This window comes from Bombus vancouverensis, chromosome 8 (genome assembly GCF_051014615.1).
Source record: "Bombus vancouverensis nearcticus chromosome 8, iyBomVanc1_principal, whole genome shotgun sequence".
Lineage (NCBI taxonomy): Eukaryota > Metazoa > Arthropoda > Insecta > Hymenoptera > Apidae > Bombus > Bombus vancouverensis.
In genome coordinates this window covers 15,395,604-15,420,091 of record NC_134918.1, presented here as the reverse complement: position 1 = coordinate 15,420,091, position 24,488 = coordinate 15,395,604, and the positions used below count along the sequence as shown (strand labels likewise).

At 37.9% G+C, this 24,488-nt stretch overlaps 3 protein-coding genes across 13 annotated transcripts; 2 read left to right on the top strand and 1 right to left on the bottom strand.

The window, feature by feature from the left end:
* Window positions 1–852: 852 nt before the first annotated feature.
* LOC117156565 (uncharacterized) lies at window positions 853–7,177 on the top strand. Its single transcript, XM_033333705.2, has 6 exons — window positions 853–1,441; window positions 2,250–2,863; window positions 2,979–3,152; window positions 3,269–3,387; window positions 3,478–3,624; window positions 3,747–7,177. Exons 1-6 carry the CDS (start codon window positions 1,410–1,412, stop codon window positions 6,858–6,860), a joined length of 4,200 nt encoding a protein of 1,399 aa, XP_033189596.2. The 5' UTR covers window positions 853–1,409; the 3' UTR covers window positions 6,861–7,177.
* Window positions 7,178–7,284: 107 nt separating this feature from the next.
* LOC117156671 (uncharacterized) lies at window positions 7,285–12,697 on the top strand. Of its 5 annotated transcripts, none has more exons than XM_033333939.2 (11): window positions 7,285–7,844; window positions 7,913–8,302; window positions 8,370–8,514; window positions 8,685–8,810; window positions 8,991–9,142; window positions 9,279–9,398; window positions 9,484–9,544; window positions 9,673–9,965; window positions 10,253–10,384; window positions 10,483–10,701; window positions 10,800–12,697. In XM_033333939.2, the coding sequence occupies exons 3-11, from the start codon at window positions 8,393–8,395 to the stop codon at window positions 11,984–11,986; spliced, it is 2,412 nt and encodes an 803-aa protein (XP_033189830.1). In that variant the 5' UTR covers window positions 7,285–7,844; window positions 7,913–8,302; window positions 8,370–8,392; the 3' UTR covers window positions 11,987–12,697. The 5 variants fall into 5 exon arrangements, with proteins under 5 accessions (XP_033189830.1, XP_033189826.1, XP_033189816.1 ...); XM_033333935.2 differs by having other exon boundaries at window positions 8,655–8,810; window positions 10,256–10,384; XM_033333925.2 differs by having other exon boundaries at window positions 8,655–8,810.
* An 82-nt stretch (window positions 12,698–12,779) lies between these two features.
* LOC117156583 (CUB domain-containing protein 2) lies at window positions 12,780–24,360 on the bottom strand. Of its 7 annotated transcripts, none has more exons than XM_076620797.1 (16): window positions 23,705–24,360; window positions 21,476–21,536; window positions 21,246–21,347; window positions 20,677–20,854; window positions 20,537–20,563; window positions 20,233–20,444; window positions 19,867–20,074; window positions 19,576–19,784; window positions 19,107–19,338; window positions 18,786–18,971; window positions 18,464–18,709; window positions 18,174–18,394; window positions 17,862–18,044; window positions 17,617–17,746; window positions 17,279–17,463; window positions 12,780–14,997 (listed from the first exon to the last, which is right to left on the bottom strand). In XM_076620797.1, exons 3-16 carry the CDS (start codon window positions 21,337–21,339, stop codon window positions 14,627–14,629), a joined length of 2,682 nt encoding a protein of 893 aa, XP_076476912.1. In that variant the 5' UTR covers window positions 21,340–21,347; window positions 21,476–21,536; window positions 23,705–24,360; the 3' UTR covers window positions 12,780–14,626. The 7 variants fall into 7 exon arrangements, 6 of the variants coding, with proteins under 6 accessions (XP_076476912.1, XP_076476911.1, XP_076476910.1 ...); XM_076620796.1 differs by having other exon boundaries at window positions 23,710–24,360; XM_076620795.1 differs by lacking the exon at window positions 23,705–24,360 and adding exons at window positions 22,664–22,807; window positions 22,884–23,695 and having other exon boundaries at window positions 21,246–21,536.
* Window positions 24,361–24,488: the final 128 nt, after the last annotated feature.

Genomic DNA, 24,488 nt, shown 5'->3' with positions numbered 1-24,488 from the left:
TTCTCTCTAGGAACTGATTATCGATAATGTCGATAAACATGGACGACGGTCGAAAGTAACCGAAAAAATTCTCTCATTAATTATCTCTCATTAATTATCTCTCATTAATTATCGGTAACGAAACAAAATTCTGTCATCGATCATGATTATTGGTAACGAAAAAAATATTGATTGCTCGTAATGGTTATTTGTGAGCTGACCACTTAAAAACGAATATTTCTGCATCATTGAATTTTTCGAAAAATTTCTTGAAGACCTAGTGATCATCGTTTCTCATCTAAATAACATCATCTTTTTATCAATGAATTTTTCATACAAATTTTAAAAATAATTATTATTTTTGGCAATAGAAATACATAGATCCAGCGGTTATTTGGGAAAATAGAATCAAAGTTATTCGAAGAGCAGTGATAAGGGTCAATAATGGTCGAGATAATAACACAGTAAACACGTAATTCTATTTGAGAAATGTACTAATTGTTGGGTTGAAAAAAAGAAAATGAAATAACGAAAGGCATGTACCATAATTGCTATACTGAAAAAAAGAAAATGAGGTAGAGAAAAGCATGTAAGTAGTAATGTATCGAAACAATTTAGGTGGCAAAATCGGAAATACCGAACGAATGTAGTGGCAGTGAAAGGTTGTCCGATAAAACATTCCTATATCCATTCGATTACATCTCATGTTCTTTTCCCAAACTGTCCGTGCTGTATATGTATATATATACATTTATGTACAGAGGCGTGTATCGTATGTCGTATACCGTTCATTCGACTCTTTACCGTTTCCCCTACCTGGGAGAATCGGTCGCGTCGTACGTTGAGCTGGTATCTCGAGCGTAGGTAACCCCGTTACGTTCCTGTCTGCGAATTTACCGTCGAGAAGGACAGCAAAAGGCGCGTGTTACTCTCCCGTCTTCCCCTTCTTCTTTTGCCTCGATCGCAATTTTTCATCATTACAGTTAACGTGCCGTACAATTCCAGTCTTCTGATAATTTCCTTTGAAAGTTCGGTTTTCAAATGAGAGTTCGAAGCGATCGAATCTACCGCTTCTTTTATTCGCCTCTTCGTTAGGACCAAGAAAATTCGAGGCAAGTAAAGTCAAGACAAGTCGAGTCGGGTCAGATCGGATCACATCGGATCGGATCGTCCTATCGAGAAAGCTCGAATCACGAGAAACTTGTTGCCAGAACAGACGAAGGATTCTTGTGTTTCGGACAAACAAACAAGAGTTAACTTAACAAACTGAGTTGAAAGTGTCTAGAAGAAACCCGGCCAATTAGGCGGCCGTGGTTAAATGGTTAAGCGATGAAGCGAGATTGTTAGTAGTTCGATCGAGTGTTTCGATTACACCGATCGACGTTCAGTTTGATCGACTGGTGATGTCCCATTGGAATAAGCTACAGTAGATGCGGTGTGAAACAGCGAATATGAGAAGAACGTAAGTTATTGCCTTTTTCACTTTTCCACGCGCTATTCTCTTTTCAACGATTTTATAATTTTACCGCGATACGTTAACCGATATATTAAAGATTTGCGATAAATCTACAGAGACGAGATCGGTAGAGCGGTGTATATTGTCTCGCGATACGGAAAATGATGTATTGGAGAAAGAAAATCAAATGGGTTTTCGAGTGGAAACGAACATATTAATTTAGCCAGAACAAAGAACTATGTCGCGTACCAATCTAGTCGGATCACATAGTTACAACAGAGAATCTGACGCATAAAATTCCTTCGAGGTCGCGCGCGCCTTCTCCATTCGTTTCATCTTTAAACCTGTTCTTCTCTGCGCGTAATCGCGCGCGATGCGGTCGACGTGGTAACTTTGATTCATACTACGCGTGTTGCTATTTTGTTGATCCGAATCCGAATTCGAAACCGAAGCCGAAGCCAAGTCGAAGATGAAATATATGAAAGTGGAGATTGGTTTTCATAGTTTTTCATGCGAGTTTCATAGCGAACTTTACGTATTTCTAGCAAAGTAGCAATGTGAACGAACAATTCGAGTTTGGCCGAGAGCGGAGAATAAAATCACCGTTATACATAGGCATACCGCGTTCGAGCGAAGCTGCTGTTGCCTCTGCTACCGTCTCGTCTTTTACATTCTCTCTCGCCCGTCCTCGTATTTCGTTACATTCCTTTTTCTTCTTCTTTTTTCCTGTCAGTGAATTAAAGAAACTAGGAATGCTAACAGAATAGAAAGACAAGAATAAGATTAAGTAAATAATATGACCGATCGTTTCTAGGTGGTATTTACCGATACTTATTTGTTCACTTTGGAACGTTGTTCCGACTAGAGAAGCAGAATGGATACCGTGCGTCGAGTTAAAACGGGAATTACACGTCCCGTGCAAATGTACCATCTCGACGGACTACAGTCGATCGATCGAGATGAACTGCGATCGAGTGGTGTTTACGCGAAACACGATGGATAGTCTAAAAGGGGAACCGATTGTTTCCATTAGTCAGAGAAATAGCGGATATAACGCTCTACCGGAGGACTTGCTCAATTCTGACTTGAATCTGAAAAAATTAGATCTGTCGGGCAATTCGATTCACAGATTGATGGATCGCTTGCTCCGTGTACAAACCCGATTGGAGGAACTAAAGCTTGCCGATAATCTATTAGGCGATAACCTAAATCCGATATTCTCGAGCAATGAGTTTCACGGTATGAAACAACTGAAACTACTCGATCTGAGCAGGAACGGACTTCGAAGTTTAGAAGAAGGGATCTTTAAAGGATGCGAAAGCCTCGAACAGCTTTACTTGGACGGTAACAATTTGACAACGGTACCGACGATGTCTTTGAAGGGACTTGAATCGATCAGAGTGCTTTCGCTATCTGACAATAATATCGGTACGCAAAGAAGGACGAGAAAAAGAACGAAAGTAGAGTAACTCGTCTATTTGCTTATTCGACGAATAATACCGATAACGGCAATGATTCCTCTTTCTTTGGTTTTTCTTTTCAGAATCCCTTCCACGAGCCGCTTTCTCGATATTAGGTGACTCGCTATTGCGATTAGATCTCAGTGAAAACGAATTGTCCCATATGGAAGACGATGCATTGTCAGGGCTCGAACGATTACTTTTACTAAACCTATCTCGCAACGATCTTAACCGTTTTAACAGCGATGTTTTTAAAGGTACTTGGATATTTGTTTCGTTACACGTTGTTCTAACGAAGCACTATAAGTTCGTAATTCGTTCGTGAGAACGATCGAATGAACGAATAAAACTATAGAATCATGACTGTTTTTAGGGGCTTACAATTTATTGCAGTTGGATTTGTCAACAAATTTTCTGCGAGAATTTCCAAGCGATGCACTGAGACATTTAACGGACTTGAAGTTTCTCAATATGTCGAACAATTTAATCGATGTAAGTAACTACGATCCGCACCACGCTTTTTTTGTTCTTTTTTTTTTTGTCGAAGGAGAAAAGACGAAAGAGAACGGTTTTCATTTTTAGGAGATTGATCATCGACATTTATCATCTTTGGGAGAGCTGCAAGTATTGGATCTTAGCCGAAATAACATCGGTCGGCTAGATTTCGGTACGTTTTCCAAGTTGTCCGAGTTAACTAGGCTCGACTTAAGCCTGAACGCATTACGCACGGTACGTATCAAGAGTAAAAAAGAGAGAGAAAGAGACAGAAAGAGACGAGGTGTTGAGGTAGAAAGAGAGAAAAGGTTGATCGCGTTCTTATCTAAATTGAAATAAAATCGAATCTGTTGCAGATTGACGAATCATCGTTCAATGGTTTAAACAAATTAAAATGGCTCTCGTTGCAAGACAACAACATCTTACTAGTACCAGCCCTGGCTCTGACTAGGTTACCATCTTTAGCTCATCTTCATATGGAATTCAATCGAGTCGCTGCTCTGCCGACCGAGTTGATCCAAGCAACAGCCTCGAATCTCGTAACACTGGCGCTCACTCGAAATTTAGTTCGAGAAATACCCGCTGGTCTGTTCCAGGACTTTGAAAGGTTGATCAGTATCGAATTATCCGGCAATATGCTGTCAAGGATCACACGCGACACGTTCGTTGGATTGGAAGAAACGCTGCTCGAGTTGGATGTATCCTCCAATAGGCTGACCTCGATCGGCGAGCTTCCTCTAAGACGGTTGATCTCTCTTAATTTGTCGGGGAATCGGCTAACGCGAATCTCTCCGGAAACGTTCGATCATTTGAAAAGAATTCGATATTTAAATCTGAGCTCGAACCCGCTTTACGGTGGTTTCCCTCCGGTGTTCCCCTTCTCCGTGCTCGATCTCGACGTTTCGCGTACCGATCTAAGCATCCTGCCGTCGGTACTGTTTCGCAACCTCGAATCACTCGAGAGGCTATCGATCGCCGGCAATCGATTGGAAAGAATCGAGTCAGGTACGTTCAACCGATTGGTTAATCTTTCGAGAATCGACTTGTCTGAGAATCGCATCGAGCATATCGAGAACGAGGCTTTCGTGGGATTGACCAATCTATACGAACTGAATTTACGAGGTAACAGGTTGAGTTCGTTTACCGGAGAACACTTTGACACCGGAACAGGCTTGGAGAGCCTCGATTTGTCTTCGAATCAAATAGATCAATTATCACCGACCGCCTTCGCGATACATCCGAGATTACGAGAGCTTCGTCTCTCAGATAATCGATTTCTCTACTTTCCCACGGACTACCTGAAACCTCTGCAATTTCTCGAATGGCTGAATTTGTCGGGAAATGAGTTGAAGTCCGTCGACGAGTTCGCCTTTTCTCAGCTTGTTCGTCTTCGGTCGCTAAATCTTGCCGCGAATCGGATCGAGTCCGTCAACGAACTAGCTTTTCATAATTCTACGCAGTTGCAGCTAATCGATCTTTCGGGCAACGATATCGAGACGTTAAGCGAGAGGACGATGGAGGGTCTTCTTCGTTTGGAGCATTTGAATCTTCGGGACAATCGTTTAACTTCTCTTCCGGAAACGATCTTTGATCCAAGCAGAGTCCGTTCCGTCGAAAGTATCGATTTGTCCGGGAATCGGCTAACCGAGATCCCGATTAGATCGCTACAGCGACAAATTGGGTTCCTTTTTAGGTTAAACCTAGCTCGAAACAGAATGGTTGAACTGTTTAGTCAAGAGGTCGCCAGCAACGTGAAAGAACTCGATTTATCGGATAATCCGTTGAGCGAGAACGCCGTCAAAGGAATATTGGGAGAGGCCAAGATTCTCCGATTCTTGAACCTGGCGAATACCGGGATCGAACGTCTGATGGTCAGGCTCGAGACGCCGTTCCTTAAGCGGCTCGATCTTTCTAGGAACAGGCTGTCCGACCTCCGGGTAACGACTCTCGAACGCGCTACCATGCTCGAAACGTTAAACCTCTCGGGGAACAAATTCTCCGATTTATCTAGTTTGAACAAAGCATTCCAAGCCTTGCCTGCGCTCCGGAGATTAGACATATCCGACAACCATGTGAAAACGATCAACGAGACCGATTTCGATGGCTTGGCCGGCTTGCGTTTCCTGACGATGACAAATCTGCCGAATTGTACGAGAATCGAGCGAACCGCTTTCAAATCGCTCGGAAAGCTTCGCTCTCTGGCCGCCTACGATTACCCTAAATTGGGCTATTTCGACGTCCAGGGAGTACTCAAACGAATGAACAATTTGGAAACGCTCGATATCGAGATCAAGGATTCCTCGGTAAGCAACGAACAATTATCGATACGTTCGCACCCTCGACTTAAGGAGGTGATCCTACGAGGAGTCAGGCTCAGAAGCATTCTATCTAGCTCGTTAGTCGGCGTTCGAGGACCCAAGCTGATATTCGGCCTGAAAAATACTTCCGTCGACTCGATACCGGCAGCTCTCTTCTTTCCGGTACCCCGCTCCACCGAATTGGAATTGGACATCTCCGGCAGCAAATTCACCACTCTATCCAGCCAATTCCTTTCGGCGCTTGATGAACGAATCGGTTCCGTCAAGATCAAGGGACTCCGCTATAATCCGATCGATTGCAATTGCGACGCGAGACAACTCTGGAAATGGCTTAAAACGATCGGCGATGACGATCCTTCAAATCTCGTTCTCTGTTCCACTCCGATCAACTTAGCTGGATCGATCTTAATCAATCTCGCGGAACATCGATTGTCTTGCGACTTGACCTCCGGCACCTCTGTCGATGAATTCATCAACGATACCACCGCTACCATCCACGTTCTCGCTTCTTCATCCTCCTCTGATTCTTTTTCCTCTTCCTCCTCCTCTTCTTATTCCAATCCTACCGTCAGATCGACGTTTTCGGAACCCGAGATTATTTGGACCGTAGCACCACCGGTTCAAAACACTGATCGAAATAAGCATTACAATGGCGATCATGCAACTTCTTCGTCAGCCGGTTCTTCCGCCGGTACGGACGATACACTTATCATTGGTATCGTTGGTGGCGTCGTAGCGTTCATAGCTCTGATCGTAGTCGTGATCTGTGTGTGCCGATTTAGGTGGTCTTCTGACCGAATCGATCAAACGCGTTTAGCCGTAGCGGCCGCGACCAGCAGTATTCCTGACGCCTCGATGGTCAGGCCTGCCAGCGCTTACTCCGGCAAGATTAATCATGAACTTTATCTTGGCTCTTACAACGAATCCACGTTAGATCGTGGGAATACGATGGCTTCTTCCATTCCAACTATACCTCACCAAATAATGCCTTTGGTTCAACCACCGATGCATCTCATGCATACCCTTTTAACTCCTACTCAAACTCAACCGCAATCACAGTCCCAACTGCAAACGCAACAATTTTACGGATATTGCGACGGCTCTTTACCTGTTTACATTGCTTGCTCCACTGATACCAAGTGTGACAGATAACGAAATAACCTACATCTTTCCATTGCATACACACGTATACCTCATAGTTTACTCGCTCATGTTCCACTCATTGTCAATAGCGTGTCGTCGTGTTTATGTTCATTTAACGTAACTCGTATAAACTCACGCTCGCAAGTAAGTGTATGTACGTATAGATAAGCCCCGTACATGTATGCAGCCTCATACATAACACCACCTTACATACAATTTATATATTATATAAATCAACGTATACCTACGTTGATACTCTCTCCCTCTCTTTCTTTTAGCAACGAATTTATATATTTTATATGAATTATACAAGTTATATATTTTAATACATTGTTTTTCACTATTTACTACTCTATACATAGTATGTAAATGTTTCTGTATTTACCATGACTATTCAATTTTTTTGAAAACGAAGCTGGAGAAGTTGAAAGATACGATTCCATCATGAATATCATGTGACACATATCACGCGCGCGCGATTCTTAACCTCACAACTCTGGTTCATAGATGGCATAACAAAATCTTTGATTTTTTGGACGATCGGTATTTCAGAACATGACACTAAGATCCATAAGATGCCATATCCATTCTACATATGTAATATGTACATCTCATATGTATATCTCATCTGATAATGCTTTCACTTTAAATGTCATATTTAATTTCTACCCGTTATCGATTATCGAAACGTATCAATCGAGAAGTCGCAAATTACGTGTATTTAGAAATGTGTGAGTAAGGAGTCGTATGTATCTACTCGTATCTATGAGAACGCACACCGCGTGCATAGATAACGTAACCTTATTTCGCGATCGTGATATGTCAAAAGACGTTTACGTGACATATCGATATTCTCATGTACTTATCTACTTACATATAAATATTTTCTTATAAAAAAAAGTTCTGGTTTTTTGGTTTTGTTTCTACAGAAATGTCAATTCTCTACAGCATTCTGGACCAAATGATATAAACCTAGTATTCGATACTTATTTTGTATGTATGTTTGCTACGAGTTTCCGTACTTTACTCGAACAATTCTTACAAATGTTATTTCTTTTCAGTCACAAACCAACAAACTAACTGCATATAAGTGATATTACATATGAGTATCAAAAAAACAATGATCTTGGCTATTTTCAATCGATCGGTCATCGTACATCCATTTCAAATATTTCAATATTATGTAAGCATATCAAACATCTGAAAAAGTGTATGCTATAACGTAGCTAAACAAAATGTAATGCAAAAACAGCAGAGATTTTGTGTGTGTGTGTGTGAGAGAGAGAGGGCGCGGAGGGGGAGAAAGGTAAGACACCAGAAGAAACAAGAAATCAAGAAAAGTAACATAACTGAAAAAACATCACAACATTTTATCAGTTTCCTGAAAGTATTAAATTACAAGATATCAAATATGGATTGAGTCAATTTGCATGCGATGAATTGACTGGAAGGTAATTGTTACTATTTCAAAGAATCGTGTTTCACTTTGTATATGTTTCAAAAAGTTACGCTTTATAGGACCTAAGAATACATGCCATAACATGATACAACCTTTTCTCGAGGAAGGTGCCTGGTGTTACTGGGTCGTCTCTATTGGAGCATTGTTGTGCTTCCTTGGTCTCATTGTTGCTTGTATTTGCAGCTGTCGTCGTAATGAGAACAAGTAAACTGTTTATACATTTATACTTATGAATTATCGTTATCATCTCTGAAAAGAATAACATTTCATACATTTCTGCTAACAATAATAAAGTTACATTTTATATTGGAATTAAGAATGCAATTTTTCGTATCATTTACAAGGATACGTTCAGTTGTAATTCCTTTAAATAGGAATGAATTTCTCGGCCTTGCTGGAATGGTAACTCTAAATGATTCTGACAATGATGGCTTTAATGGGATTCCGATGGCAGATGCCCTTCGTATAGCAACGCAAGATATCATTGACAGTGGAAAAAGGTTCCTGTCCTAATATCGATTTAGCGTTATGCTGTTTTGTTAAATATAAATTCTCATAACTTGTAATAGTTTGCGAAATATTCAAACTTAATCACAATTATTAATATGTCAACTAGTATTATATGAAATGATGAGCTCTATCTGACTTGAAACTATGAAACTTTTGCATTACATATATAGGTCAACCAGTGCCAACAGAAGTCTTCCAGATATTCCAAAAGACAAAGGAAAGAGGCATGAAAATACAGGAACATCTGTATCTCAAGATATTTATGAAATCACTGAAACGATCGGTGATCAGTCCGAGCTCTACGCCACAGTACGAGATACAGGTATATCCGATAGAATAGATTGACGTTTATTAATTACATACAATGAGACATAGATTAATTTTATCGAAAACATATTCCATGTCAGGAATGTGTCTCCTTTTCTTTAACGACAATATCGCTTTTAATATGTTTATAGCAAAAGAGCAGATATCTAAACTGGACGTGCCAGAAGTTTTACATCAAAATCCATCATTGAGCCAAGAAACCACGGATGATCAATATTTAAGATTTGCGTCGTCCCCTAATTCAGACAATGGTACAAACACAAAAATAATTATCAAATCATTATTATCAATCATCTCAAGTCATCATTATAATGTAACCATTTATGCTTATTCCAGTTGAACATCCATATGCTCAAGTTCAAAATGTTCAAAAAACAGAGGCTAATCAATCGAGTCGGTAATGATTGCAGAGTCATAAGTATAGTTGTATTATAGTTTCCTTTTTTTATGATAATACTATTGAATATATATTTCTCTACTTCTACTTTTACATTAAAAGCGGAAAATGAATAAAAAATATTACAGAAATAATATTAAACAAGCAATCAATGTCGACAAGCCATCGACGTCAACGTCTCAAAGTAACGGAAACCCGGTTGCACCACCAAGGACTCGTCGATCTTCGTCGCATAATTCTCTTTTGTCTGCCGAAACCGGGCCATGTGATATTCAGGCGGCCAATGCCATATCGGGTGGAGTACAAGCTAATCAAGATTTGCCTTACATGACGCCACCACTGTTAATGTTACTGCCTCAACCACCGCAACCTCAGTCAAATAGCCCGCAACAACATTTTAGCGGAGATTCTCAAGATTCTAGTAAATATTTACATTTCTGTCCTATAAGTCAATCTTCGATTACACTTTTTAGACTTACTTTGATGAAAGCGCACTCCATACACATTTGTATATACGCGGATTCGTATAACATTATATTCATAGTCTATATATGTACATAATTCATATGCTTCGTATAACGCTGTTTCTTATAACGCGAAACGTATCCCCGCGTTATACGTTCATCTTTTTATATATATTCTTTCTTCTTCTGTTCTTGCATATATACTTCTATATATATTTGTTTTTCTCTTTTTCATTTCACATAGAAGGATACACAAGCATCAGTGTAAGAGAGCCCCTAGCTAACATAATTGCGCAGACGAAGACAATTTGCCGACAGAGCCAATCTGTTCGACCCCTCACGGATCCTCATTATGCGACTGTATCGGATGATTCTGGTATATACGTATTTGAACAGTGTACACAACGTGTATTCTTTGCTTTATTTTTTCTTACTTTTTTCATCATTGATAAGGGATATTGTTTCACTTGACAGACGAAATGTATGCTGCGATCGACGAACAAGACAAGGTATACACTAGCGGTAGCGAAACATACGCACAAATACAACCGACGATGACAGAGATTCAACGAGTACAAAACGAGCAAACATTATTCTCCCGCGTTCCGTCTCGTTCCGATGAAACTTACCCTGCTCCGCAACCACCGAGCGTCGATAGTTTACGGCATGTTGCACATGCTCATTCAAGACAAGGTAATAATTCTTTTCACATTCTATTTTATACGCGTATTCGCGCGTTTCAATTATTTAATAAATATCTTTTTACCAAGTCTCGTATCATAATATTACAGCTTCGTCGTCGAGTGCCAATAGTTCTATCGTAAATCCTGGATCGCCAAAGCCTGAGAAACGTCAAGCGAATTCACCGTTACCGCCTCCGCCGGAAGGGACAGCAGAAGTATACGCATTAATCGAGAAGAAGCCAAAAAGCGATGACCGAATGAAATCAGCTTTATCCAGTGGGAAATCTCTAGAGGATATGTACGCGAAAGTAATGAAGAAAAAGAAAGACGCGGAAGAACAGCAAAATGACGCGCATTCAAATTCTCAGGGAAGCCTGCATTCTGATACATTTGTCCTTGGTTCTGTTCGAAAATCAAGTCTTGTTGAAAGTAACAGAATTGCATCGTCTAGTCATGATTCTATGGAAATACAAAAGAAGGAATCCGATTCCGTCGGTGATGTCGGTAATTTTCATTCGGAAACGGACGTTTTGATGAAATCATCCCCTCCTTCATCGTCTAGAACTGATGACGGGTTGGACTCGTCGAATTTCACGCTCGGTCATGGATACGAAGTTATGAACAGTGATTTACCTAAAAAACATTCAATCACTCACGAGTCCTGTGATCCGAACTATGAAGTGTTATGCCCACAACAATGCCTCACTATGGATACCGCAACAGACTATCAGCAAACTAGCAACTCCGTTCCGATTTCTTTACGAAATAATGTAGATTTACCAACCACTTCTTCCCTTTCTACTTCTTCTCCTTCAACTTCTTCATCATCATCTTCATCTTCTTCTTCTTCTTCTTATTCCATGCCATTCAAACATCGACAAATTAGTAACGCTAGTAGTGAAGATCCAGGATACGAGAAAGTAAAGTTAAGGAGCAGATCCGAAATGGATCCAGACACGGACTCGGAACCGAATTATGAAAGTATGCCGCATGATTCAGGAGAACCAAATTACGCTTCAGTTTGCAGACCTGGTGACAGCGACACAGACCCTAATTACGAATCTGTTAATCACGGAGATCCTAATTACGAGAGCGTGAAATATATGAGTGTTACTCGCACCGAGGAACCGCCATACGAACAAGTGAATACATATAAACTCGAACAAGATCCGAATGGATACGAGAAAGTGCAGAAAAATATATTGTTTAACGCTGATTACGAACAGATACATCAAAATCATTCTTCTAAGCCGATTAATGGAGATACCGATGACGAGCAATATGTGCAAGTCTAATCGAATATTCTCCTTCGTTTCCCTTTCGTTGTTTTCTTTTACCGCTGTCATGCTCCTTTTATAATCCTTTGTATCATCATATTTTCTAACATTTTTTCATATGACTTTCTGTTGTCCATTGCTTCATGCTTGTTTCTTCTTTAACTTTGTCCATCAACTCTATTTCTCTAACAATCGTACAGTTAATTGTTTAATCGTCATTCTTCACTTTTTATTTTACTCGACCTTAAATTTTTTTTTATTATGATGAAATGCAAATTATAAGATCGAATTGAGGAAAAGTGTATAATGTAAATAATGCGATTCGTTTTCGTTTCATCATTCTGATTCGATTTAGTTTTACCGTTATTTCTATGTTTTTCCCCTTGTCCCGTTTCTCGCTGTCCCTTTTTCTCAAATAACATCAAATGGCATGTATCGTACTCGTAAGGTGTGTTGCATTTGAGCACATGTTTACGATAACATCTTGCAGAACTCGTAATTAGTAACTTCGATAATAATGTAATTGCATACATATGTATGTAACATATGTTTGAACATAACCTTTGAACATAACATGATCTTACTTCCGGCGCTAATTTATGGAAAATGAATATATGTCGCGATTAAATGCATTCATTTTAAATATAATGATTTGTAGTCTTTTATATGTATTTTTCACGAGATCGAACGTTTTTCGATAAAATAAAAGAAAGCAAAAAAGAAACAAAAGGGAGTTGTCTTGTTCTGTAAAATCCTGCTAAAAAGGGAAATTGAATCAAAATCGAAACCACAAATATATATCACACACAAATCTGTTACATCCTTTATTATTTCGCGCACTTTTCCTTGTTTCGTGTGATTTTTTTTTAGAAATGCGATGTACTTCACGCCTATCAAATTTGTTATTCTCTTCATTTACTATGAACATGTTAAATACCATCGTTCCCTGTGTATTTGGCTATACATTTTTCTTTGTTTCTTCGTTTCTATTCCCTTTCTTTTTTCTCTCGCTATCGTTATTTTTCTTTTCGTTAGACACAAATTAAAATCTATGTCCGCTTTCAAGATTCATGCAAAATGCGAAACATTTAAACATAAGATAACTATTAAGTAAAGGGGGAGCAAAAAGTAAAAAATTCGACGCGTAAAATTTTTTTGTCAATGTAACTTGCTGCTCAATCATTTCGTGTTCGGTATTTGATCAAACACGATTATGCTTGATTACGTCTGATTCTCACTTGTATAAAATCGTATAATGTAACTATCATATCAAATGGCAGCATTTATAGATTTCATGTACATTTATACGCGACGTATTTCTTAACAGTCCTGTTTTGTTAGTGTGCGTTGTATACAACATAAAATTGAGTTGTTCTGTCTAAAAATTGTATAATTGGTTGAAAGTAAACAATAATCTAAGGTAATGGGAAATATAAAACTTTTGAGAAACAAATAGATATCATGGTAGGTTTGGATCGTTCAAATAATCTTCTTCAATCGTACGAATTAAAAAAATAGAAGTAGGGGTCAAAAATTTTATCACAAAAATATACATATCGTGATTTATGAAACCACTGTATGTATATTACTCATCACACCAAGAAATAGGACGCAACTACGTGAACTTGAACTGGCCATTTCAAGCTACAGATCTTATCGCTCGACAATTGTATATGCTTAAAACTAAAAAAATAACATTTACAAAGAAATTGCGTAGGTACTATTTGTGAAATGATCACGTTCTCACATGTGTAAAATATGTATGCGCGTTGCGTACAACTAGTTACATGCTACGTGAACGGATTACGCAAGGGAAGGATGCATGTGGTAACATGTTCTTCTATATAATCGAACATTTCAATCAGATACAAATATAACGTAATGTTATTACTTTAACCATACTTTGCCCGTGGACTCGGCTAAATACATGCAAGAAAATATAAGAAAAAGGTGTCAATGACAACGCATTGACGTAACAATAACGATAAATCTAGTTAACTCGAAGTAAAAATATATTTTACTTATTCTTTTGGAGGATCAGGAGCTTCGGAAATATCGTTAACAATAACCGGACCTTTTCATTTCTTTCACTCCATCTTCAATGAAACACAACTGATGCAACGATTTATTTTCCATTCAAATTATTGCCGAATTACAGCTCGGCTATTTGTCGCGTTCTTATCTTTACGCTTCTCTGTATACGATCCTATATATTGCATCAATAATTATATATATTAAAAATACGCTATTTTAAAAGGAGTCGAAGCTTAAAAAAAAGGAAAACGGGGAAAGGTATACAAACTGCGTTCAGCCATACGTCTACAAGAAAATAAATCGTGCGTTACAGAATAACATACAATGAATCATTCTAAAAAATGCATACATGATTTTTATTATTCGAATATAGACTAATCTTGATAAAATTGGAGCAAGTTGAAGCTTATTCGAAGATTCTTTTGCGCATATCTGATGATAACTGTATCGTTATGATGAAACGCCTCGTTAAACACGAAAATGGAGTAGTTAACTGATCCTCGGGAGATGATTACAAATGAGGTAGAAATGAGGTAAAAACGCGACGTTTCAGTGGTTTAATATAACTGTAACGTGAATAAAATAAGGTAACAAACAAATGTTCAAATAATATGACACGATGTGTCACACACTGTTGAGACTGCTGGCTTCCTCGACATCGCTCTCGCTCATTGGACTAGTCGATGATTCTAGGTGATATCTTGAATCACTAGTCAAATCTTGATAGTGTTGTTGTTGTTGTTGCTGTTGCTGATATTGATGCTGGTGCTGATGGTGATGATGATGAAAGTGGTGATGATGTTGAAGAAGGTTTTCATTATGATAACATTGATGCCTCTCGTCTATGCGATGACGCAGATCGTCAAGATGTCCAGTTTGAACTCGTCTTCTTAGTTTTCGATGACACAAAAGACAAACGATCAATGACATCAATATAATACCGATGGCACCACCCACGGAAACAGCGTAATTATTCGTCTGTACAACTATATCACCTGAAATATAATAATTTCTTGTCAAACGTTTGTTCAATCTAAAACTTGTCCATATTCTCTCTAATGTCCATTTTTGTATTTCGTCTCTTTTCTAGCTCCTCGTTTACAAAACATAAAATCTACACAATTATGTACAATTCGTTGAAAGTTTAATCGAATTTTTGTACGATTGCTGATCATTCAACTAGCTTCATTTGTTTTATACTCGTAGCATATTTAAATGAAACCTATAGAAAGATGGTAGCGGAAAAAGTAAAACGCGGCGGAACGGAGGATGTAGTTAAAAAGATAGTCGAAGATAATGTGCGTGGTTGACATGGTTGATAGTCTTCGAAAGAGGAAAGAAATTTTGAAAAAGATGAAAGATTTAACAGCAAAAGGAACGAAGAGGGAAGGAAAGAAAAGTGAAAAAAGGAAAGAGTGTGGATTAGGAGCATCTGTAAGAGGAGAGGGACAGCGCGAACATGTGAACGCGTGTCTGTGAGAAAGAGAGAAGATCCACATGCTATTTTATATGAACAAATTTGCATTCACTGTAATCATGCGTTTTTTCTATAAACTTTGTGTAAAACGTGAGAGAAACTTTTAAGACAATATAAACGTAAATTTCGAGATTACGATATAATTGGTATACTTGAAAAACGGCGATATTTTCGATACAATTTTTGTAGAATTATATAATATTGTATATGTAAGTACATATGTCATAATAATCAAATGTGAGAAGTTTTCTACTTAAAAATAAGTGAAATAATAAAGAGGGATAATAGCGCGCAGTAGTGCAAATGACTTTACATGTTACATTTGAAATTATACATGTATACGTGTATAAAATGAATATGAAGGTGGTTGTGCGTCCGTCATCTATCCGCGTTTCTATTTGTATACACATAATACATTGGTTGACATTAAAAAAGTTACCGTATAATTAATTTGTTGTTGTATAAAAATTAAGAGCGATACATGTGCAATATTGTGAGTGAACTCACGTGATAGGGGAGATCATAACATGCCGGATCGTCGGAAGCTTCATGAAGGGCTCAGATGGCCACGAACACAAAGCACAGAGAGAGAAGAAGCATGGCAGAGACTCCAGCCAGTGCTGGCGACAATGGGGCTGATGCTGCACCTGCGACACCACACACAGTCATTCACCCATTCAATCTCCCCATTCTTTCACCTGTACACACAGCTACGTACTACTTACCCAAAATATTACGCAATTCAGTACATACTTGTCTTTCTCTTCAACTTCTATCTACCATTTGTTCTCTACTTACTAGTTAATCTTTTTCCAATGTCGAACATTGTTCCCCTATCCTACTCCATTGCTATACGTAATTACGAATATCTTGGAAAACGTGTATTGTACGCGTGTGCAAGGTGAACACTAACATGAACACTTTCTTTTATCGTAAACGATCGAAACGATATCGAAAACGATCTAGAACTGAAGTCATGATTTACGCGATAACATTACGTGTCCGATACCTTCGAGCAAAATGAACTGAAAAATACATGCAGATTCGTGCAGAATTTACCAATTTGCATCATCTGAAAATCATATTCTTATATTCAGATATCCAAATTCAGATGTCAGATATGTATAATAATGATGTATATATATAATACGTATTGCTATACACTATTTTTACTTTTATACGTTTAACGAGAACGAGATAGACAATTCGGTTCAATTCCGAACGATATCGTACTGTATAATAGTCGGTAGCAGGTTTGATTTTAATCGGATATTTACATGTGTATACAGTATACATCCATAGAAGATGCATGCATACATACACACTCGCGTATATGCATGCATAACATATACGTGAGAAGGATTAGTTAAAGGTACTGTACTCGGTAGAAAAAGAATACGCTTGGAGAATTTGTAGAGTAATTGAATAATTAAGTATCTATTGAATGATCTGAAGAAATTACAAGTTTGATATTGGATTCGGAAATGTATGCGTGTGTGAATGCGTGTGTGTCTATCTGTTGCGCGTATATGTATGTATATGTGTGTACGTGCGTTCGTGTATGCACACGCACACACATATGGGTACAGAGTTCACGCGGCGGTATAATGTTTATACATTTACACGTATAGTGTATGGTGGAAAATGTGCACGTTGTCATCCTCGCTAGATGAGAACGTAATACACACGATAATTTTACACAGCTATAGATAGTAAAAGCAAAATAAAAGAAGAGTAGAATTGAACCACACGTTTCTAAGAACTTGACTCGATGTTTTTCTAACGATTGCGAAACTTACAATTTTCTTCATCCGTAGTGTCGTTTGGGCCACAATTACGAATGTTATTACACCGAAGTGACTCTGCAATGCAGTATTTATTTTCGCCGCAAAGAAACTGATTCTGGCAGCCGGTATTTGTGCTCACTTCGGTCCACGTTGCTTTAAATCCCATTTGTCCGACCGCTTTATCAGCCAATATGAAGCTAAAACAAAAGAAGGAAAGTAGAGAAAAGACGCGATCAATGCTCATGTTCTTTATTCTTTCGCTTAAACGTGAACGCGACCGTGATCGATGTTCGTAAAGCCATAAACACGAAATAGGAAGCAATAAAGAATCACTTGTGCGAAAAACAAACCTAAGTCGCATGTTATTGTCCACAGAGAGGTAAGTCCAATTTTTGTCTAGAGTTTGAATACCACACATTTCGACAGGCGTGGACGATGTGGAATACCATATGCGCAGCACCGCAGCAGGACAACCACGAACTGAAGAAATTACATTTCTTTATTGCTGCTAGCAACTTCGATTGAGATTTAGGCCCTCCATTTAAACCAACTCCATTAATCGATAGAATCAAACTATTGAAAAACATGGATATACCTGATTGATCACCCTCTACCGAAAATGCTTCAAAGTGTAGTAATATTCGCTGATTCGGTCGGACTCTTATAAACCAATTGCAAGTTTTACTAGCCAGATTTCTTGCGGGTCCATCGTATTTGTTTGGGTAATTCGGACTAGCAATGACTCCATAATTCACACTGCTTATATTCGATCCGCAATCTGCAATGTGACAAATACAGCGACAAACAATTTGTATTCGTTCTTGCTTTCTAAATAAAGTAATTAAAGATTTACAGAAATTTAATCAATTTTGACGCGAAGGATTTGAGTTTTATTACAACTACGTACCTCCAAAAATAGGTTTCGCTACTTGGAACGTGTAACGCGCTTTGAAACCGCTATAAACCAACTCGGAATCCGAATGCAGAATCACTTTTAAGCCGAGAGCACCGAGATTTGATTCCACCGGTCCCGGAGCCGTATTACCACAATATCTACCTATTAATTTTTCCGTATTATCTCGATACGTATTATATATCTCCAACCAATCATCTTGGCAAATTTTCACTCTGAGACAAGAGACACGTGCGATTGTACATCAGCAGCAACAATAGTACAATAATAATTGAGTAACTTACCCGTAATGTCCGGTCGTCATATTCGTATTTTTCGTTCGAACTTTAAAATAATCAAATATTAAGGTAACTTGTTCGTTTGGCGTAGCTATGAAAACATACGTGCAATTTGTGTTGCTTGGATAATTACTAGGATGTCGCGGAGAATTAAAATCTCCTTTTTTGCGAGAGGAACTGCGGTACGTGAAAGTGCAGCTGCCATCGGGTGCTGCGGTACCCGGTATCTTATACTCTGTTTCGAAACTGTAACTATAAGAACAAATGCGTCACATATGCTGCTTTCTCTTATCGTGCAATTTGTTATCTCATTTAAGAAGACTGTTACCATGCTTTAAAGCCTTGTCCTTGAGATTCTCCGCTGCTAAATACCATCACGAGTCTTGGACCATCGCTAACTACAGGGCTCGGATTGCTCTCCGAACCGCACAATTCGTAATCGAATTTATCGTAAGAATCTGTTGCTTCTTGTCCTTTCAAATACAACTTCAAATATCCATCGGTACAGGATGAACTAAACGACGAACAGGCAAAAGAACGACGAAGGGAATACACATTGCGTACCATATTGGAAACGAACAAACAATTTGTTTAATTGCGATCAAAATTGACAAGAGAAACATTTTAACAGTAATGTAATTATACTTACTCTCCTATCGTCTTATTTTTTGGTATTTTAAATTGTCTGAATTCTAATCGAACGCGTTCAAGATGCTGGGAATCTTGCATTCCATAAATGAAATACCGACACACAACCTTTGGTATATATGGAAATGGATAGTTTGGGCTAACCACGAATCCAGATGATTCCTTCTTACTCAATATCTTCTGATCGCACTCTGATCCTCGTATATGCTCACCCTCGTAAGTGGTGATGAAGTCTGAGCAGATAGAATCGAGCGTGTACACACACACATACATACATACATACATACGTTCACGCGCATTTATATATACATATATGTATCCATGCATATATGCATATTGTACGCGTACACATATACGCCCGAGATTAAGAAAAAAGAAGGGACAGAACAAAGTGTCGTTTGCAACTCTTTACAATTGCTCGATAAATAATAGGATTTATAGCATTTATGAATTACGATATTTCAACTTACCTAATTTAACGAAACTCTCAGAGAATTCAAAGATACCCTTGAATCCACGATTTTGTGTGTTCGCTGTACGTTGAAGTGTAACGAACAGTACGTACAAACTAGACTCTGATGAATATAATACCAAATTTCGTTGTTGACCACAATATGTTCCGATAACAGCCGACGTATTGTCTAAACCATCGTACACTTTTAGATAATCTAAGGGACAACTGCAAAATACAAGAATGTTACAGGAGGCAATTAGAAAAGTACGCAGCTGCTTAACGCGGAAGTACATAAACAGCTACATACTGTTGACCTCCAAAGAACAAATCGAAATCTCGAAACTCAAGGCGTACTCGTTGACCTTGTACTCCGATAAATTGATAACTGCATGTAAGACCTTTCGGATATGTGCCCGGATAAGTAGGAGATAATATACTGCCGTTGCGTTTGTTTTCTGACTCTACCTTGAATGAGCATGGTGTGCTAGGAGCTGGGGTTCCCACTTCGTATTCAGCTGCGAACAATCCAAACATTAGTGAGAATTGGTAGAAGCGAAAATAAGTGTGTGTGTGTGTGTGTGTGTGTGTGTGTGTGTGTGTGTGTGTGTGTGTGTATGTGTGTAACCAGTTGATGCTTAAAATTTCAAGTATAGGGCAAATGGTGCTTACGTACATGCATTGATAAACGCATATGTACCGCTGAACAGGCTAGGGAATGTAATATTTTTATCAGTATAGAAACTAAGAGCGATTCCCTGATAAAGAGACACACGCCTGCGAGGTGGGATCGGACCACAAAAACGACCACCGAAAGGAGTTTCCACCAACTTGCTGGTATTCTCCGATCGTATTTCCGTGTACAAGTCCATATATTCGTGACCACAACTGAAAACCAAGTTTTTCCTAGTTCATCTGCGAACAAAAATAGTTTGGCCGCGAGCAAATTATATCGATACCTAACGTATGTAAATACTTACGCGGGTAACTCCCCAACAGCGGATCCACTACAAAGATATGGATAATTAATCAATAAATAGAGGTCATATACATCGACACAAAAACTGGCACAAATAAAGAAATGATATTTTACCGCTTTAATTTAAAAGAAATTACTCACTCTGGTGGTGTACCCCGAAGGCCGAATGAATTGAATTTCAATTCGACTCGTTGTCGCGGCCCAGCGAAAAATATATATACGCATTGTCTGGAATCCCCATCGGGGTTAATTATCGTCGGAGCATGAAAGGTTCCATTTGGTGGACCATCTGGCGTACTTATAAACTTCTGATCACACTCTGTGAAATTATACATGCGTCAAAATATTTTTTATATGTGAAAGACCTTGGTATATGTCCTGTTTAATACTACTCTTCTCGTTAGTAAGATCACAACTTATACACACTGTTGACTTACTATCAATTTGCTATTACTTCAATTTTTCCGACAACCGACAACAGTAAAAATGATAAACGCGTCTCAGTTTAGGTATATTTAAATTGCCTACTGTAAATACACAAACAAACGCCAAATATCATTAACTCCTTACCAAAGAAACTTATTTATTATTAATTTTAACGTATGGCGACAATTGTTGCTGATTCTATCTTGTTATCACTGAACAATTATCTAAATCCAGTTGATGTAAAGGAAAGTGAAACAGAGAGGTAAACGAACATCATCACTAACCTGTACTGCTGCGAGGACAAAGTAGTAAGAATAAGATAAAAGCAGCAGAAATCAAATTATTCCCAGAAGCATGCCAGTAGAGTATCGAAGCCATACTGCATCCTAGGAATACACATTTGCATTTTGCTGAATCAATTTCGTCTCGATTGAAATCATGACGTATATACTTTTTATTCGCTATTACGGCCAAATTGTAGAGAAACCACTAATAGTGGCAACTGTGATTTTACCATATCGTCAGTTTCTATTCCACACACAGGAAAAATATTCAACATCGATCTTCAAGATCATCTGCAATTACATGAGTTCAAGCAAGTTAGATTATTCCGCTAATTCCGTTGGATTTTATATGCTATAATATAACGTTGAAATTTATAATTAACACAGAACATTTAAAATGAATGTAATCAAACCAATGTTACATATCTATTGTATGTATGTTTTATCGAGCATTTACGATAGCGAATATCGTCTCACAAGAATCTCTTTTCGTCTCACAAACACCACTGAACGATTAAAGTGGAAAGTTGAAAAGTTGTAAGTATAAATGACATCGAGTATGCCAATAGACACAGATTACTTTCCAAGTCACCTCTGCCGCCACACCTCACCAACTCGTTAAACGAACAAGACCCGTTCAGTTCTTTATATTCTTATAGGTTGATGTACCGAAGAAAAATAGAAGGAAAAGAGAAAAAGAAAAAGAACTGATTAACTAGTTTTGTTATGCATTATGACACTGTAGTATATCATAAACTTTTGTCATCAGTTATAACCAAATATCATAAAAAACTTCTCCACGCTCATTTTGCAGAATCGGTCTAGATGCCAATACGGAAGAAATGAATTCAAATACCACGTAAACACACGAAGATACAAAGCAATTCGATTAATATCCTGAACACGTGTCACGTTTATTTGCCACGCCCTCATTTTAGCCCTTTATGCCATTCACCGCATCATTCACTATTATTCTTACGATCACGACATATGTATTATTTTCGGTTTGTTACATATCGTTATGTTACGGTATAGTTCATAATACGGTTGTACGAATCGTAAAACAATTTTGGAAAAAAACAAAACACCTTAGTATTCAAAGCACCCCGCCGCATTGTACCCTGTCATCGTCGTCGCCATCATCTTCCCTCTTTGAATTTCGATAAGGATAGCAAAATGGTCAATAACACAGCAGCGCCGCTAGTGACACCCGAGAATTTTGCGCGCCACATACTATGGACCACTAACCTCTTTACTATATGGCCTGAACAATTTTACTAAACGTTATTTTTTCCATTTACAAAAATAGTACGTATCACTGTAGTAAATGAAATTTTTTCATGTCATAAACCGTCATGTTCGGTCCATTTTTCATGCGAAAAAAAACGAAGAAAGAAAAGGAAAAGATGCATACGTACACACACTTGATAACGATCCATGGTAAATATAACATATAACGCGCATCATATGATCTTTTCAGCGACTCATTATACACCATATACAACAAAGGAAATTTCATCCAATTTGTAACCGAAAAAAATCTTTCACTTGATTTGATGTATCTAAGAAATGCAAATGTCGGTCAATGCAAATCATCAAATTCTTCGCGATACGAATTGCACAAAGTCAATTACTTACATACTTGTACGTATTGCTTTCTATGTTTTTTTTCTCACCAGAAATATATTAAATACACTTCAAATATGTACACTTAGTATGTGCGTATATATCGTAGGTATGCACTTTAGAAAATCATGTTCAAAATTGAAATTTTACACTTCATATGCTATAACATTCGAATAAGTGGAACGTGATGGGAAAATTTAATGATATCGTTTATAAGATTAAATTCTTTAATATCTTTTTTTTATAAAAGTCCCTTGCTTTCTCTTTTCATCTACAGAAACACTGGATAATTGCATAAAAATCGGGATCCAAGTTTTGCGGTTATACAGATGTAGAAACGATTCTATTTCTGGAGACTGAGATTCTAAACGTACCGAACGTGGAAAATGACAATACGAGTGAAAGAGAAAGAAAGGCTGAAAGTCAAAGCGTCCGGCAACATATAAAGCCCGCGACAAACTGGGACCTTTAATTAAAAAATCCAACTTTCTTATTTTTTATTTTAACTCAAAAATCAAATTTCCTTATTTTTGATTTGTGATGAATGAAAACTTTTACATTAAACTTTTACTTTAAACTTTTGCTTTAAACATGTTCGTTACATTTTTCTAACTAAAATGATACCAAACACAATATAATTTGGAGCATATTTTCTTACTTAGTAAATGATAATTAAGTACATACCAATAAGTAAACATAATTCAAATTATATCGTGCTTGGCCTCATTTTAATCACAGAGTCATCACAAATACGTTAGTGAAAGTTTAATTTAAAAAAAATAAAAAGGTTTCACTTTTGAATTAGTACGTACTATACATTGTCTTAGTGATACCTTACACTGGATCATGTTATGCTGCTCGATCACGGCGGGTCACGATTGGGCTTCGGAACCTCTTCCGCCGTGATGGAAATGACGACTGTGTAATTACGTAGAGGATCTTTTTTGTACAATAATCCAGTGTGTAGCTTTTTTGAAAATATTACTTTACCCTATTATGTAGCACAATCTTGTTAAAACTACATACACTAGATCGCGAGGAACGGAACAATATGTAACAGATGCGGCTAAACGATAACAGAAAATATATTGGTTTTAACGTTGATTTTTCGTTATCGCGTATTTCGTTGCCGTTATTATACTTGACAATAAAATAAATGTAAAATCAACACGGTATCGTTTCGACACTTTAGTTACATGAGAACAGAAAAACAGGTACTGAGTGTGTACCTATATACAATATGTTGCGTGTGCTCGCGCAAATATTTGCACAGGAATATATGTATGATTAAATGAAAAGAGAAAAGAACTGACAAAACGATACAATAGATACATAACGCGTTAAGCAACCCTTGATCAGTCTGCTTCTGCGGAAGTACTGCCTACCCCAACACGCCCTAACGATAGGGTAGAGGTCGCTAGAGTGAATCAGAGTGGGGAGAAACAACTGATTCAGGGGTTGCCTAATGCATAATTAAAATACAATAAATATAGATACAGATGAATTTTATTCGGTTCATCTTTTTAGAACCAAATCCGTCGTCTAATCGAAAGAAGGCATTAGGCCGATAATAGAAATAAATGACATATAGTGGATGAAGAAAAGGGGAAAGAACAA

What these genes read in the sequence shown, in the direction of transcription:
- LOC117156565 (XM_033333705.2), top strand. Translation starts at nt 1,410, where the DNA reads ATGCGGTGTGAAACAGCGAATATGAGAAGAAC. An exon ending in TAACAGCGATGTTTTTAAAG is followed by an intron (nt 3,153 to 3,268) that starts GTACTTGGATAT and finishes GACTGTTTTTAG; the next exon opens with GGGCTTACAATTTATTGCAG. An exon ending in TGTCGAACAATTTAATCGAT is followed by an intron (nt 3,388 to 3,477) that starts GTAAGTAACTAC and finishes TTTCATTTTTAG; the next exon opens with GAGATTGATCATCGACATTT.
- LOC117156671 (XM_033333925.2), top strand. Translation starts at nt 8,393, where the DNA reads ATGATACAACCTTTTCTCGAGGAAGGTGCCTGGTGTTACTGGGTCGTC. An exon ending in GAGGCTAATCAATCGAGTCG is followed by an intron (nt 9,545 to 9,672) that starts GTAATGATTGCA and finishes AAAATATTACAG; the next exon opens with AAATAATATTAAACAAGCAA. An exon ending in ACATGCTCATTCAAGACAAG is followed by an intron (nt 10,702 to 10,799) that starts GTAATAATTCTT and finishes ATAATATTACAG; the next exon opens with CTTCGTCGTCGAGTGCCAAT.
- LOC117156583 (XM_076620797.1), bottom strand. Translation starts at nt 21,339, where the DNA reads ATGGCTTCGATACTCTACTGGCATGCTTCTGGGAATAATTTGATTTCT. An exon ending in GGACAAGGCTTTAAAGCATG is followed by an intron (nt 18,710 to 18,785) that starts GTAACAGTCTTC and finishes TTGTTCTTATAG; the next exon opens with TTACAGTTTCGAAACAGAGT. An exon ending in GACAATAACATGCGACTTAG is followed by an intron (nt 17,464 to 17,616) that starts GTTTGTTTTTCG and finishes CTTTTGTTTTAG; the next exon opens with CTTCATATTGGCTGATAAAG.